The following is a 15,656-nucleotide window of genomic DNA, read 5'->3' as shown; positions in this document are numbered from 1 at the left end:
TTCGTTGCGGGACGCGAATGCATTTTCGAGGACCCTTCAGGTTCTTTCAATCCCTTGTGCATTCGTGTCGCTCGAGAATACGGCGAGCCAACTATATTCGCGTTCGTGGGACTTGGCGAAGGAAAGCACTTTTTCCAGTGTTGGGAAAACGTCGCCCGAGAAAAATTCGGCTGATCTCGGTTGCTATTTAATCGCGTTACCAGCTTCCAGTGGAAATAAAGCTGGTCTTAAGGGTAATTTTGCGTTGTTTATCGATAGTTACGATTTTTCGATTACTTGTATTCAAGTTCGTTTTAAAACGAACTTTTCGCTGTTCGTGTTTGCTTTCGTACTAATTCTATTTTCAAATAATTTATTCGATGAAATTCTAAAACGAAATATACAGCGTTTGTCAGATGAATTTTAACATCGTACTTAGGTAATTAAATCACTCTTTGTATCAACTATAGGAAGTAATAGAAAATCGTAAGATGATCGATCAAGTAGTACGAGTCAATATAAATTCCGGCGAAAGCGCCTTGGCAACGATGGAAATACTACTGGAAGATGTATGAATTATTTCAAATAAACAGTAAACGTGAATAATACATCGCTGGAATGATGATTTGAATAAATTCATTCGTCCAAATAGAACCCCGAGAAGCAACGACATATTGTTTCTCGACAAATTTCGATCTCCCATCTTCTCTCATCGATTCTAAAATTATAAATAAATCGCACTGGATGTTTAAATAATTCCTCGAGTAAATTCAAGCGATGCTCGATACCGGAATGCGTAGATGTCACGAAACGTTCGCTTTGCGTTGCGCTGCGCTAAAGCACTTCTCTTCAATTTTGCGTCAGCTGGCAAATAACGCCCGTTATGGGTTCGTCGATTACTCTTGAAGGTACGGCGCCGTTGGCGTTACTTCGCCCTGTAAATACGTATATCGGTATGTATATCGCGCGCACGAATTTTATTCGCTAGGGTGGGCTTATTTCGCTCCCCGATGGCAAATAGACGAGCGTTTGCGAGCGACGCCGACGTTACGGCCCCGAACATTCGAAAGGCTGTCCCCGTGAGAATTCCATAAATTTCGAAATCGACGAAACTTTATATTTTACCGTTATTCCGTGACAGGCAGACGTAAGTCGGCTCTGGGCCGCCGCGTGCGCTCGGAAGGGAGCCACGATGATCGTAAAGCGACGCTTGTTTCGCTCCGCGTGGAAAATTCGTTTGTCGATACGACGCTGTTCCGACGACGTTCCGCTGCCTCCCGTAATATTCCCGCCCCTTTAAATATGCATTCGGTTGCAAACTTTTATTCATATACGTCGTCATTCGGAGGCGAATGGTCCGCGTAAAATATATTTGATGGATGGCGTTTCGCTCGGGTCGCGGTGAATGATTAAATGAAGGATTTATCGCGCATGGAACTTGGTTTTTCGAGTGGTGGCTCGTTCAAAAATTCTGTGATGGAACGTGTGGTCAATAAAAAATCCAACGTGCTAGAGTGAAACTCTGAGGGAATTCAAGAATATTAACGCGATCAGGTAGACTTTACTTTTCACGGTAGCGCAAAATAAAAAGAATTTCAATACTTGTCATACAACTCTAAATTCGACGTAATACAATATATAAATACGTTATCGTCATTTTGATTAAAAACGAAAAATATTAAACATCAGTATTAATCGATATAGTGGTAATTATTTTTCAGTTGGAAACCTGTTTCTCCACTTCGCGTAATTCGATGGTATATCCTTTCCAAATAGTTTCTAATTGAAGTCGATATTTCGTTCCCGAAATCGCCAGACCACCGCCTTTATTTCGAGAACCGCCATAGAGGAGACGTCCGTCCCGCGATCGCCGAGAGACGGGATATCCGGAACGGCTTAACCGCGTTATCCTCGTCCGTTAAACGGTTCCATTAAACAAAATTTCCGCCTGGACGTTCGAAGAATAATGGACACACGCTTAATCCTCGCGCGGGCTCGTCAATGCGGGACGAGACGGACGTGTAAACGGCGCGTTTATTAAAACGGTGGGGTCACTCGCGAAAGCTTCGCGCCATCAGCGCGCCGGGTACGTAATAAAAAGTCCAAAAGCCGATAATCGTATAATTCATTCGACGGATTTGCACATCGACGCCGTGGCTGCTGCGCGCTGTGCCAAATCTGTGAAATAAAAAACAAATTCGAGGCTCGATCGCGTCCGGGTACCGTTTCGCGCGCGTTGAGTAACTTTGGCCAAAATCGGATCGAAGCTACGGGTGTCGATGGGAAGGTCAACGTGAGACAAGGAAGAGTAAAATTAAATTACGGTAGAAAAGGCTTTTTCCAGAGGGTTTCGTTTTACTTTTTGCTTCGTAAACGAAGATAGAGGCGAAGATTTATTTTGAATAGTTCTTTCTTGAAATTTTAAAGACTACTATCGAGTATGATTAAACTTGCGAGATTTTAACGTTACAAGTAACCAGAAAATAAATAAAGGCGAAGAAAATGCTTGAGAGTAAAGCCTCTCTGTCCCCTTAATATAAATTGATCATATATCGGAAATGGCGGCCGAGGTATCATTTTACTTAAAATTTTAACCAGTTTCAAAGGCATCGCGGACGAGTACCCTCGAAATGGCGCGCACAACGACGACAAGATGAAAGACAAAATCTCGACGGAAGATCAGCGTAATCCGGTTGTTTGCCGCCGATAGAATCGTTGCTGCTGCTTGACCGGCTTTCCTCGTTCGTAGACGGGTCTACACAACCAGAGGCCTGTGTACCTGCGGCGGGGTTACACGTTTGCCTTTGTACACCGGTTCGTGGTCACCTGCTGCTCGAATTTGCACTAGCCAGCCTAAATACAGCACCGATGAAATATACAGACGTGTGCGGCTGTTCCGCTGCACGCCGGCCGGCAAACAACCGCCGCAGACTCCTGCCCTCTTGTATTCGATCGCACGACGGGCCTTTAACTAGATAATTAACGATTCTCTGGACGCAAAGGCAGCCCGTGTCACGCCCGCCGGAAGAATCGTGCAAACGTTTAACGCTGAATAAATAGAACTCTCTTTCTGCTCCACTTTCGCAGGTTCTCCGACAGAACGCTATTGAACGAAAATTAAAATAAAGGCTTGGTATTTAAAAGCTGGAAATTAGGAATCACGCGATACTCGCGATACTCGTAATTTGTTTTTCGCTTATGTAACGTATGTCTCGCGTGCAATTTATGGAAATAATGTCTTTTGAAATGATTTCTCACTTCGACTGATGTCGAAACCCGAAGAAACGAAAATTCATAACCGATGGGACAACTAATTGGGCGCGCCAGACGAAGTTTGAAGAGCCCCGGAAGAATTTTTACCCCGAGATTAGGGGAATTCTAGTGAATTTTGCGCGCACGACAAGTTCAAAAGGAAAGTTTCAAAGTTGGAATAAAAAACGGAAACGTACGCAGTCGGTACTTTTTGAAGCGTTCAAGAGGGGGTGGGAGTTTAAACGTTTCAAGGACTTCGAAACAAACATTCTGCGCGCGGTTAATTTTCCGCTGAACGTTTCCTGCTCATGTTAAAAGCCTTCAGAGCCGCGTTTATGCACTCAAATTATTACCAAACGAAAACTTTCAAGTCGAAAGTTTTCTAGGAAAAAAACGTCTCGCCCGCGTGCCCCCGTTCGTGCGGGTTCGTTCGATTACGCGTTTAATCGATTACTATATAATATCTGAGAAACAGCATTTATCAGGTTTCGACACGAACGGCATTTATTGTTACAGTTTCAGTTTCTGAATTCGGACTTGCAATTATTATCGCGATTAAAATTGAAGCGGTGGCGTGTCTTTTTAAAAATTGAAAATATCGATGAAATTCTGAATAATTCACGTATAATGTATTTTCGATAATGAATTAATTGCAATAAATTATGTTTCACTTCGAATACTACCCTTTTTATTTGAAATAGAACTGCTTGAAATTGTATCTCGCAAACTTACCAAGTCGCAGAAACGAAACGTCGGAGTAAAAGTTGGATTCCTTATGAAGAGAGGAGAAATGTCGCGTCGGGACAGAGAGCGGGAAACATGCCCAATGCGAAATCTTCGTTTTCGTCGGGATACACTGAAATGCTTTTTGCAACAGTCGCAAAATCTTTCGCGAACCTAAAAGCTCATTGCTGTAATCGAATCGCCACTGGCTGAACGCGGTAAGGCTTGATTTAACAACCGTACTGAAATAGGGTGGTCACGGTACGAGCGCGGACCGTTTGCAATACGTTTTACCATTATTCTCCGCGTTCGAATTGACTGGATCGCGAAACATTATGGGTGCCAATACTGACACCCATAATGCTGCGCCATGTGTGAAATAGATGCTCAGGAATACTAAAATAGGTGTTCAATTATACCGTAGGCAGAGACATGTAAATAAACTAGATTAAACGGGCGATGTGGGTACAGAGCATACTAAATGGAACGAACAAACTAGGTATTCAGATGTCCCAGATAAAATAGGCGAATGGATATTCAGTTATGTCATTGGAACCAGGCGAATTTGGTACTCGGATATATCAGGTAAAATAGGAAACGTGCGTGTCAGGCTACAGTAGACAACACGGTGTGGTTCTAACCTAACAATGTTAGGTTCACAGTAATTCACGAGTAAATAACATACGAAGATTAAGTATGTCATATACGTAAGATGATCGTACTAATAGAATAGATGGATGCTCGTATGCATGATATTAGATAAAATAGATAGCAGAGGCTTAGGTTAATGCTAGCAATTCCATACGAGCCACGAAACCGTCCAGAGCTTAGATTGAGATCAAACTTAGTTAGTGGAATTCTATGCGAGAAAAACACATAATGGAATTTAATCCCCTAAGTATCGCAGCAGGGCGTAATCCTCTCAACATTTCGACCACGCAATAATCTATGCGAGTCACTTGACAATACACTCCTCAAAGCATTCGGAGAATCTTGTTTCCAGCGAATGAACCAAACACCAGGGATTAATCATGCATTCTCTATCCACTAAAGTAGGATTATTATTAAAATTATACCCTTCAGAGTACGCCGAACTTTCGAAACACTAACGACGTCCATTTCAAATTGCGGTGCTCGAATTTGAATCGGAATATCCGCAGAGTGACTCGCATACAACTAAATCTTTAACGTATATTTTGGATTTTGACTTCTCGCTTCGAAGCCACTTTCGAAACTTGTAAATATATAATTTGTAATACTCGTAAGGATCCGAAGTTGACTCCGAAGCGAAGGATGTCCAGAATCACATGATTCGTTTCAACAAACGTTTCCATCGTCGTCGCGTCCGATTTCTCCGGTCAGCCGTTCAGTTTTCGTTGAAAGTTTCTTTTTCGTTCAAAATTTCTTGGATCGTTCGCGTGTCTGTAACGCGTTTCAATCGACAAAGGTTCGATTAACCGGCGCGATTTCGAGTTAATTCCGTCGCGTCGCTCGCGTCGAAGCAAAATTGCACCGCGAAACTGCTTGCAACGAGTGACGAAGAAAAACGAGAAACGCGACGCGCGGGCTGTCTTTTCCACCTTTTTTTTTCCACCGCTCGTAGTTTCATCGAAGTACAAAGGGAGAGGTCAACCGGACCGTAGGAAAATTTCGTGATGCTCGCCGATAGGTCTGTCAGAGGTTTAATCGATGACTCCCGATGTACAGGATAGAGGCGGTTGAAAGAAATAAATATTTACGCTGACGCACACTGGCCCGAGAATTTATACCTAGGACTACGAAAATAACTGATTGATTCCATTCGAAGCCAGTCGTAGGAAAAAAGTCGATAAACAATCCAACGAGGGAGGCTTCCTCGTGCGAGGGAATAAAGGGTAGGAACTGAGGGGACGTAGCAGATAGTTTGATGACTTTTGTCCTTTGAAAGTTCGGATCGTTCATTTTACGAAAGCATTTAAATTCCCTGAATTTCGCTTTCCATTTGATTAGAGTGTTTTATTTGAAACGCGAGGCATCAATTATTTATAGTATTTGAAACATATTTTCTCTAAATTTTATTCAGCTTTAACGAGGTACTTGTTCGTAGAAATTTCTTTCCAGAAGAGCAGGTACTTTTAAGCATTTCTTTCTCCTCGATTCGTTCTACTATATTTTTTGTTTAAAGGCGATACCTCTCGAAACCTCGCAGACTCGATTGTTGTCTTCTTCGCGGTACGTTCTACGTCTTTCGATGTCTGTTCGTCAATTTCCACCTCGACGTCATTATTGTAACGTTCGACGTACCATTAAAAAGTTTTATTTTTCCCTTGCATTCGATCTCCTTTAAATGTTTACATTGAAAGATGCACGGGAACATTTCTCTGGATTCAACATCGCTACGTTTACCCGAGCTTCTACGGCTTCCGGTTCATTTCACGGAAGCAGATGTTGGTTGCACCTGCGATTTTTCATCGTGAAATCAAATATTCGTCCATTTTGTTGCGAACTTACCGTAAGCACACTTTTATATGCTTTACACGATCTTGCGGATACATATGCAACGGCTAAAATATTAATTGGGACAAATGATATATTTGAAAATGGGTAATTAATATTTAACTTAATAATACCTTATTTCACTTTGAAAACATTCAGATGCACTCGCGAAAATATACGCGTCCGCTGCCGTTACTTTGCTTCATATTATTTTAATCGCTAAGCACGACTTTACCTAATTATCTTGGGGCTGCGCACGTCGAGTTAACTTCGGCGCTACCTTCAAGTGGTTAACTGCTAATTGTAACTGTATTTTAGCGACGTTAATTTTAATTTAAACGAAGACAAACCTATTCAGCCTTTATCGCAAGCAACTTCATCAACGACGTTTCGACATATAAAAACTAAAAATATGGCAGCTCGGCTCTTACCTCAATATTCTTGTTTCTTTTCGATGAGTTAATTTTACTGATTGTTATTTGCAATTGTGTTTCAGGCGAACGAGGGCAATACTTCCGAGTGACGCCAAGGAACAGCTCGGTCCTCGAAGGTGGCGATGTAACGATACCTTGCGAGGTGGAACACAGAGTCGGCATTGTGCAATGGGTTAAAGATGGCTTTGCTTACGTCATTCAACCAAGTGAGTGCATCGATCTCGCTACTATTCATTTCTATTATTGAAACGCAGCATGAACTCGAACCTCCGAAGCGAAGATTTTTCTATAAATTCATGAAAGATTTAACGTTTAACTTTGTTTAAATTTAAAAGAAAAAAAATATTCTTTCATCGATAATTCGTATACTTCGTAATAATTTCGATCGAATAATAAAAATTCAAGCGCCAACAGCTGTCAAATTAATCGAGAATCCCGATCGTTCGATAATAATCGTGGATTACATTTTGTCCAACACCGAATTCAACTAACGACGTTCTCATAATCGCCGCGATTGCATTTATCAGAATAAGCATTAGGGCATAGAATGTTCGCGCAGAAATGAACACAACTCACGCGTCTAGCCACCGAGCATTCACTATTAATCGATAATCACCGCGTTCTCGACCTCGTTGTGGATTCTATTTAGCAAATATTTTCTCGAAACCCGCGAAGCACAAATTTCGACGATAATTAGTAGGATAAGTACCAAACCGAGGAGAGCTCCGAATGATTTTCGGTGTTTGATTAATAATTGTACCGCTATAACGTCCATTTTGTATCTCGTACATACATTCCACGATTTCGATTATTCTACCGGAGCTTCTACGTTGGCTCGAACGATTTTCGCGAGTATCGTTAGACCAAGTTGAAAACGGTTTCGATAAATCTTGCATGGATTATACGAATTATCAATCTTACGACTCCCGTTGAAGCTCGGTCGAAGTAGAACGCAGACGCGATGAATTCAGCGAGACCAGTCCCGCGGATTCCTCGCTTCTTATTACAGGATCTTCGAAAGTTCGTTTAATAACTTCATCTTCCTACCTTAAAGAGGACCATTAGTACTCGCATTATTAATGGAGCGGAACTATCTCACTTTCTCTGGCGCTGGATATTTTAAAACGATTTAAACCCTCTTCTGGGGGAGAGAACCGTGCGACGTGACGTCATCGTTTTTCAACAAAAGCTTCGCGAACCACAAAAGCACCCCCATTCTCCCACCCCCTCACACCCCCCCTCTTCAGTGTCACGGTTTTCAGGTCTCGGCGCATTATTCGATTCGCATTCGTAGCCACCGACGACCTCGTACGAGGACGACTGTGGCATAAAAGAAGAATAATTGGATCCTCGACCATCGAAACCTTTATTAGCCGCACTTCTCAATGACGCGTGACCCAAATTTTTCGAACGTCACGCAGCCGCATAATTAGACGCCACGGAAAAACGACCGATATAACACCTCGTGAAAAATTATACGTTTATAATTCGAGTGCAGGCTGGTGTTTTTTTTTTTTTTTTTTTTCGTTGGAAATGTGTCAGAGAAGACTTCTCGCTAAGGTAATGGTATAATAATATACATAAAATGATATGTTCCGCGAGTATACAACTCAAGAAATCTAAAACAGGCTATTCGAATGATTCGCTCGCTTTCGACAGTAGAAAAAGAATATGTTAACGTACGTCGCAGCGTCGAAAAGGGTGTCTTTTAAACGGAATAATTTTATGAAAAGAAAACTGGTCTTTGAATTTGATAATTTGTTTAAGTACGTTTAGAAAAATTTTAATCTTCGCGAAGATCCCCAATCTGGTTGAGAAAATTCCTTGATCGTTCGTAATTGCATATCTTTCGAATGGACGAGTCATATTCCACGACGTTATTTTTTTCGCGAGGATTCCGTTGGCAGAAACGCGAGCCAGATGATTAGCGGTTCGATTAGTACGCCGTTTGCCGTGGCAGAGTAAATTTTTCGCGAAAGGCAAAGTTGACAGAAGGTAATGACTGCGATGAAACCGTTCGCCTCTATCGATTATGCATACATCGCCGCTCTTATCGAAAAGCAAATGGCAGCACGTTGCAGTATTTCCTGGCAAATGACATGTGCTTTCGTCCTTTATAAGAGCCGTCCACGCTTAATTTACGGTTTGTCTTTGAGTTACAATACGCCCCTAATGCACCGTGATTATGATTCTTTCCTTTTTTCTCCCTGAAACCTTTCACCATGAACATTCTTGCACCCTATACATCGAACGATCATTAATTTCCGTTGTTTAAGTCGGGTATCGAGAACATTTAATAATTTATTGCAATAGAGTTCTAAAAAATGTGTACTCGTATTTTAAATCGCGGAAACTAGAATTTTCATTGTATCACCATTGTAATATTCTCAATTAATTCGTCATGGTTAATCAGGAAGAGACGGAGTTGGTATAAAAATTAGGTGATCGAAGTCGAGGATGGGTTTCACGTGAAATTCCGCAGACACGTCATAGCTGGAATAATACCCTTTTTCAGTTTCCCTCATTATGACTGTAACAAGCTACCATTTTTCCCATAAAAGGGACGGAGTTGAATGTAAGTTCGCGATTGTTCTTTTCCTCTATTTTCTTATAGAACGAGACTCTTGACGACGTCTTCGTCCCTCGTTAAACGCGAGGGGTGTGTGCCTGGCGCAACATGGTAGACATGCGACATCCACGGAACATCTTCAAAATACTCCAATAAAAGTAGGATAAAATAACACCGTATAATATACAGAGCATCTTTGGGTCGAAAAGAATCTCAAAGACGAAGTCAGCAAGATCTGGAAAAGCAGAGAGAATTTTCCAGAACGAAATCACATTTAACGTCTCGTCGGAGTGGCAGAGTTCAATTAAAATAAGGTTAAAATAAGATTAAACTTTCTGGGATATCTTAACGAGGTATCCAACTCTTCCACTGTAATTGAAATATAAATGATGTTAATAATATTAACCGGTGGCCCGTTCTGAAACGTCTTAAGAACGCATTCAACTCTTTTACAGCAATTAAAATATAAATGACGTTGATGGCATTCACTGGGGCTCGCGAAATCGTTTTAATACGGAGAACGAATCGAAATCGCGTTACGACGAAAATAGGGATTATTCTTTGTTAAGATGTGAATCGAAAATGCGCAGTGAAATTTGTTTCTGGGAGGCTTCGTTTACGAGGAAATTAATTTTTAAGTTCGTCGAGTACGCTCGGTTACGATTTCTTTAACGTGTCTGACCGTTACTCGTTACTACTACTTGCGTTGGTGTTTATAAATACTCTGCAATGGTCAATCGTTTAAAATCGATTGACCGAATCAATTGCTTCGATGGTAGTACGATACATGGAAAATGGATATTATCGCGCCGTGTGACAATATTATATTACAATCACGAATGAAATAATCTGTAGAAACGCGGACGTAAGTAGAAACAGCGCGCACTGGTCGGACACGCCAGCCATGCCGTACGCGTAGCAGATGAATGTTCAAATTCGATTTACTTAAGAACGAAACCTCGTATAAGCGAAATGTCGTACCACATTTTTTATTCACTTTTACACGAAAAATAACCCCCTTTCTCGGTTTCTGTAAATAAACTTGCATATTTAGGAAACGATCATTCCGTCTTCGTTTCGGAGCTTCGAGTCGATCAGAAACAATATAAGAATTTTTTCTTGAAACAAGTAACACGAGAATAATATTATTCGCGTTTGATTTCCAGGTGGTGATATCGTTGGACATCCAAGGCTGAAGCTGATAGGAGATCAAAACGCAGGCATCTATAATCTGAAAATCACCGACGCTTCTCTGACGGACGATGGCGAATATCAGTGCCAAGTTGGACCGCATTTGCGCAGCAAACCGATCCGTGCCAATGCTCATCTCATCGTCATATGTGAGTAATCTCTTATTCCATCGTTAATATCATAAATAGTATACATACATTTATGAACGTGTGTCGCGTCCACAACTGACGTCAATTTTATTAATATATTCGTGTTATCCATAGTTCATGTTGGTCGATTAGCCAAATGAAAATGGACATATGAAATGGGATAACGTGTATAAATTGTAGATTGGATCAACTAAAAATGGAGCACGTGAATAACCACGAACATTGTATTAATCAAATTATAAAGTAACTTCGAAAGAACGGTATCGAACCGTGGTTAGCACTTGAAAGTAATTAAAGGAATTTTCGTAATTACTTAAGGAAGATTCATTTCTTTAAGCAACTTCCTCTTACAGAGGGCTCTGGCGCCATAAATAATTCTTCGAGCGGAAATACCTCTTTTTAAATCATTTTTCAGCTCGGAAACTGTAAAAGTATGTAATTCCATTCAATGACGCTAACAAAGAACATCCCACCCTGATTTTGATGAAACCTCGCGTGTTCGCGGAGCGGTAAAAAGTAAGGAATACGTATTTTTTTAATGAGAGTAACTCGAGCTTACGGCGCGAGACTTACCTTCTAAAGTTTCTTCCTTTAATCCTGGCTTGAAAACTATCGGGGATAGAAAGACATTTTTTTAAAGAGACACTTTATTATCCTTGGCGCAACATCGGTAATAAAAACTTGAACAAAGATGTCTGGAAACCACTTTTTCCGCATTTTGTAAACCTTCGAAAGAGCGTTTATTTCTAATTCGTTGACGCGATTAAAAACATTCAACGAATAAATGTTGAAATGGTCTTTAGACGTTAGGCTCTAGGGTCGGATAAAGCTCCCCTTTCAAAATAAAATGTCGCTGGAAAAATTCGAAACCAGCAAACGTGGAATCTATCAAATAAAAATTTACTCGATATACCTAATATTAAAACCGAGTCTAAAGAATACTTGCTCTCCACTTTCAAAGAAGCAATCAATTTCCTCGACTCGTTTAATCGTAATAACTCCAAGCTGAAATTTATATTTTCATCCTACTTTACGCGTAACGTATACATCTCGAATTAACCGTGAAACTTTCTTTACGGTTTGCCTGGAATAGTCGGGGCTGCTGTGCTTCTTTTTCTATTATTTTGCCCGCCATTGTTCCGCGTGAAAAATGAACCGACGTCTTGATCGCGGTTACACGGGTACATGGCACATAAAATTATGGTAGATATTTTGCGATGCACCGTCCCGACGCTGAGCGGAAAGAAAACGGGGCAATTCCCGCGAACCGAAAAAACGCGATAACTCATGGTGTTTCTATACGCGTATTATTCGTTCGCGTTCATTCACATTCCGAACTCGATTACGTGGCCGCCTGGACAATGAGACGGAAAAGTTAACTATTTGTTTAAACTCTGAATAGTGGTTTCCCGCGCGGCAAATGAAAATGAAAGAACCGTGAACCCTGACAAGCGCATTTAAATCTAACGATAATTAATGAACGCGTATTATGTACTCGGAGAAAGGAGCATTAATAAATCGAGTGAAAATGCGAGACGTCATCGCGAGGCTCTTTTCGCACATTTTTTTGATGATACATCGGGAACGGATGCGCGATATTCCATACAAGGGGCTCGGTTGAAAGGATTTTTCGATTAAAAAACGCACAGTACTCGCTGGATCGAGTGATCGGATAATATAGGTTGAGAAATTAATCTCGTCAGAAAAATTCGAGCAGAGAGTTGTACGATTTGTAATTTTTCTATAACTGAAATTTTAACGTATTTTTCATTCGATTTTGGTAACATATATATACAGTATATAAATACCGAAGTATATCTGTATATACTTTACTAAAGACTCGTATACATTCTTAATAAGTTTTCGAGTAGTTCGAACACAATTTTGGACGCAATATCGGAATCCTCGAGAACCACGCCGAACATTCGATAACCCAGCGTTCGATTCGATAAGCGACGTAGCATTTGTACTCGTTTGTAGAATAAAGTTATAGAAACTAGTCGACGTTGAGTTTGCACATGCTCGCGAACAATCCGTGTTCAGTGTGTCGAACAACTCCAATTCTGGCCAATTTGATATTAAAATTAATCGAAAGTAGGGATATTATCCGTTACGTTCAATATTTCAACTCGTACACCTTCATTGATATTAATAATATCGTGCTATTGTATTTCCGGAAATAACACTGATGCAGATTATTTTGCGATTTCCGAAGAAATCGAACCTCGAATAAACAACGAAATTAGTTCGTTAAAATAAATATAAATTTGAGAATCTCGTGGAAAACAACAACGCGATTTGACCACACGCTGGATAACCTTTACGCAAGTAGACAGTTAAAGTTTCTTATCTCGAAACCACGCTTCCAAGCAACAAAATGAGAAATTTCACGCGGAGACGAGCACCCGTTTCCGTATGATTGAGTGCGCTTTCGACGAATCGGACTCGAATAGTCGGCCCGAACTACCGAAGTTCGATACAATCGGGTGTGCAAGCGCGGTGCCGATGCGGTCGACTTTCCACGTTAACAAAGACATTCCCCCGGTGAACTTATTCCAAAGTTACCAGCCAGAAGTGGTAAACCCTGATTAGTAACGGCGCGGCGTAAACCTTGAAACGCAGCGGCGGGTGAACTAGTTCGCGAGTTTAGAAAATGCCTTTTCCGATACGTGCACGTGTACGAACCTGTTCGCCGGGACGTTACGCGTCGTGCGAAGTTCCTTAAATTTCTCCGCATTGTTGTTCACCAGCTGGATCGCATTTCAATTGTATCTCCCGTTGGCCGGGTATTCTCGCGAGAAACGGCTAAGCCCTTCTAAGCGGGGGAAGATTTTCGTCGTAAAATGGAATGTTTATTTTCTCAGACTTTTTTTTTAGGAACTCACCCGGTCCTAACGTACACGATTTTATAGAAAAATAGATTTATATCGTTGAGAATTCGCGTTTCAAATCCGCGTATCAGTATGGACAGACGAAGTAGGTAGATTAGAAGGAAGTAATATCCTTTAAAAAATTGATCGAATAAAAGCTCTTCTAAAAATGGAGTCTCGTAACTAGACTGCGGATCTTTATGCAAAATAAAATCATTGTAAACGTACCTACAAAAACTGAACCCAAATAGGAATTTATTTTACTCTGCAAGTATTATAACATGAACATTACGTTCAATATTTTTTTATATTATTGCACGTTCGGATTTTCTATAAATGAATCGAAATCTGCAGTCTACTTACAACTATCCTTACTCTCTGTGTCTATCGAGGAAATTTGTCTAAATTAAATTTTTTTCATAAATGTGGATATAACATAAAGTTTCCACGCGTACGTACGTATAACGGAATGTGTATTCAGAAACTTCGAATAACTGACCGTAGATCGTAACACGGCTGCGAACAGACGATCTCAGAGACCTCGAGCCATTTTCAAAGAGCTCCTTGTTTCGATGATTACACGCGTAAGATCCGAAAACATTCAATGATAACGTCTCACCTGACTCCTGCTCCCCCGCATGATATTCCCATTAGCTGAAATTTTCCCTGGCCACGGAATCGAATGCAATCGATTTCCCTCGCGCAGCTGGCGGCGTCGAAGAACGAAGATTACGAGAGCGATTCCTCCCCGGTGTCACAAAGACCCAGGGAATCGTTTATTCAGGAAACGGGGAGGCGTTTCCCGATCCGCGTTTCAAACGACCGTCCTTCCCCCATGGATATCGTCGTCAGTCGCTTACAGAGACGTTCCATGGCGACGAGGCCTTTAATATTTCACGCGAAACGAGACCGGTGGTCGTTGGCCCGCGTCGCGACGAGGCGTCGTCGCATGCCTTCCGGTGAACAGGTCGTTTCCGCAAAGCGCGGAAACGAGTTGACCACCGAGTGTTGTTGCGCAAACTGCGCGTGGCCTTAGGCGCGAAAAAAAAAGAAAAAAGAAAAAGAGGGAAAGAAGAGAAGTGGAAGGAAGGAGGCGTCTCTCGGGGAAAAAGCTCGCGTCCACGAGAAACGGTTCTAGGTAAACGCGATCCCCGAAGACTCTTCCTTGTCCCGCCTTGGGGACGCTTCTTAACTCTTTTTTCTTCCCCCTCTCCCACCCCCCCCCCCTCTTTTTGGCGCCAACAGTTCGGAATTGTGGAGGTCCGCAAATATGTGTTCTCCTATTCGCTGGGAAAGTGGGAGAGACGATTACTTTCCGAAAGGGGGTGCCTTAGAATTTTTCTACTTTGAACGAAGACGTTCGTGACTACAAATATTGGGCCGATTTACGAATGACTTCCGCTGCTGGGAACAAATAACCCCTCTGCTGGTAGCTATGTTTAATTTGCCTGGCCAGTGGGAACGAGAAACATCGAACGATGGTAGAATTAATTAATATTTATCGTTCATTGCGAGCTAAGGAAGTTACAGTCAGTGTAAGAAGTATTCGTACAGCAATTCATTTAAAATAAATAGTTTTTGTACTAATAATTATTACACTGACTGTATTTACGAATCAACCTGATTACAGTCAGTCTCATGAGTATTCCTAACCGCTATGTTTATCGAAGAAGTTTGTCTAAATTAAATAATATGTTCGATGTTTTCAAATAAATGTCTAATTATAAATACGTACATGGATAAACTTTACACTTGAAAACTTACGCATGAAAAATTTATTTGAGAACATCAAACCTGTCACTTAATTTAGACAAATTCCTTCAGAGGGTACGAATATTTATAGTACTGACTGAACTTGGAAATCTTCGTTTGCTTATTTCTATTATCCCTTGAATTCTCCCGAAAGCTATATCCTTTGTAACGATTCTGCGGTCTTTCAGGCTCGTTGTTTAGTACCCTTCCACTCAAAAATAAAAAACTATAAACGAACAAAAATCTGAAACGGTGTTAGCCT

General features: G+C 41.2%; 1 protein-coding gene across 1 annotated transcript in view; it reads left to right on the top strand.

The window, feature by feature from the left end:
• LOC128878205 (nephrin) overlaps positions 1-15,656 on the top strand; it is a 358,472-nt gene that overhangs the window by 277,194 nt on the left and 65,622 nt on the right. The window contains exons 4-5 of the mRNA XM_054126220.1: positions 6,926-7,069; positions 10,599-10,772. Of these exons, the coding sequence (XP_053982195.1) occupies positions 6,926-7,069; positions 10,599-10,772 (318 nt within the window). The remainder of the gene's footprint in view (positions 1-6,925; positions 7,070-10,598; positions 10,773-15,656) is intronic.

This window comes from Hylaeus volcanicus, chromosome 6, assembly GCF_026283585.1.
Source record: "Hylaeus volcanicus isolate JK05 chromosome 6, UHH_iyHylVolc1.0_haploid, whole genome shotgun sequence".
In the NCBI taxonomy this organism is placed as follows: domain Eukaryota; kingdom Metazoa; phylum Arthropoda; class Insecta; order Hymenoptera; family Colletidae; genus Hylaeus; species Hylaeus volcanicus.
Note: the sequence above shows the minus strand (reverse complement) of the source record. Positions and strands in the feature narration are given on the sequence as shown.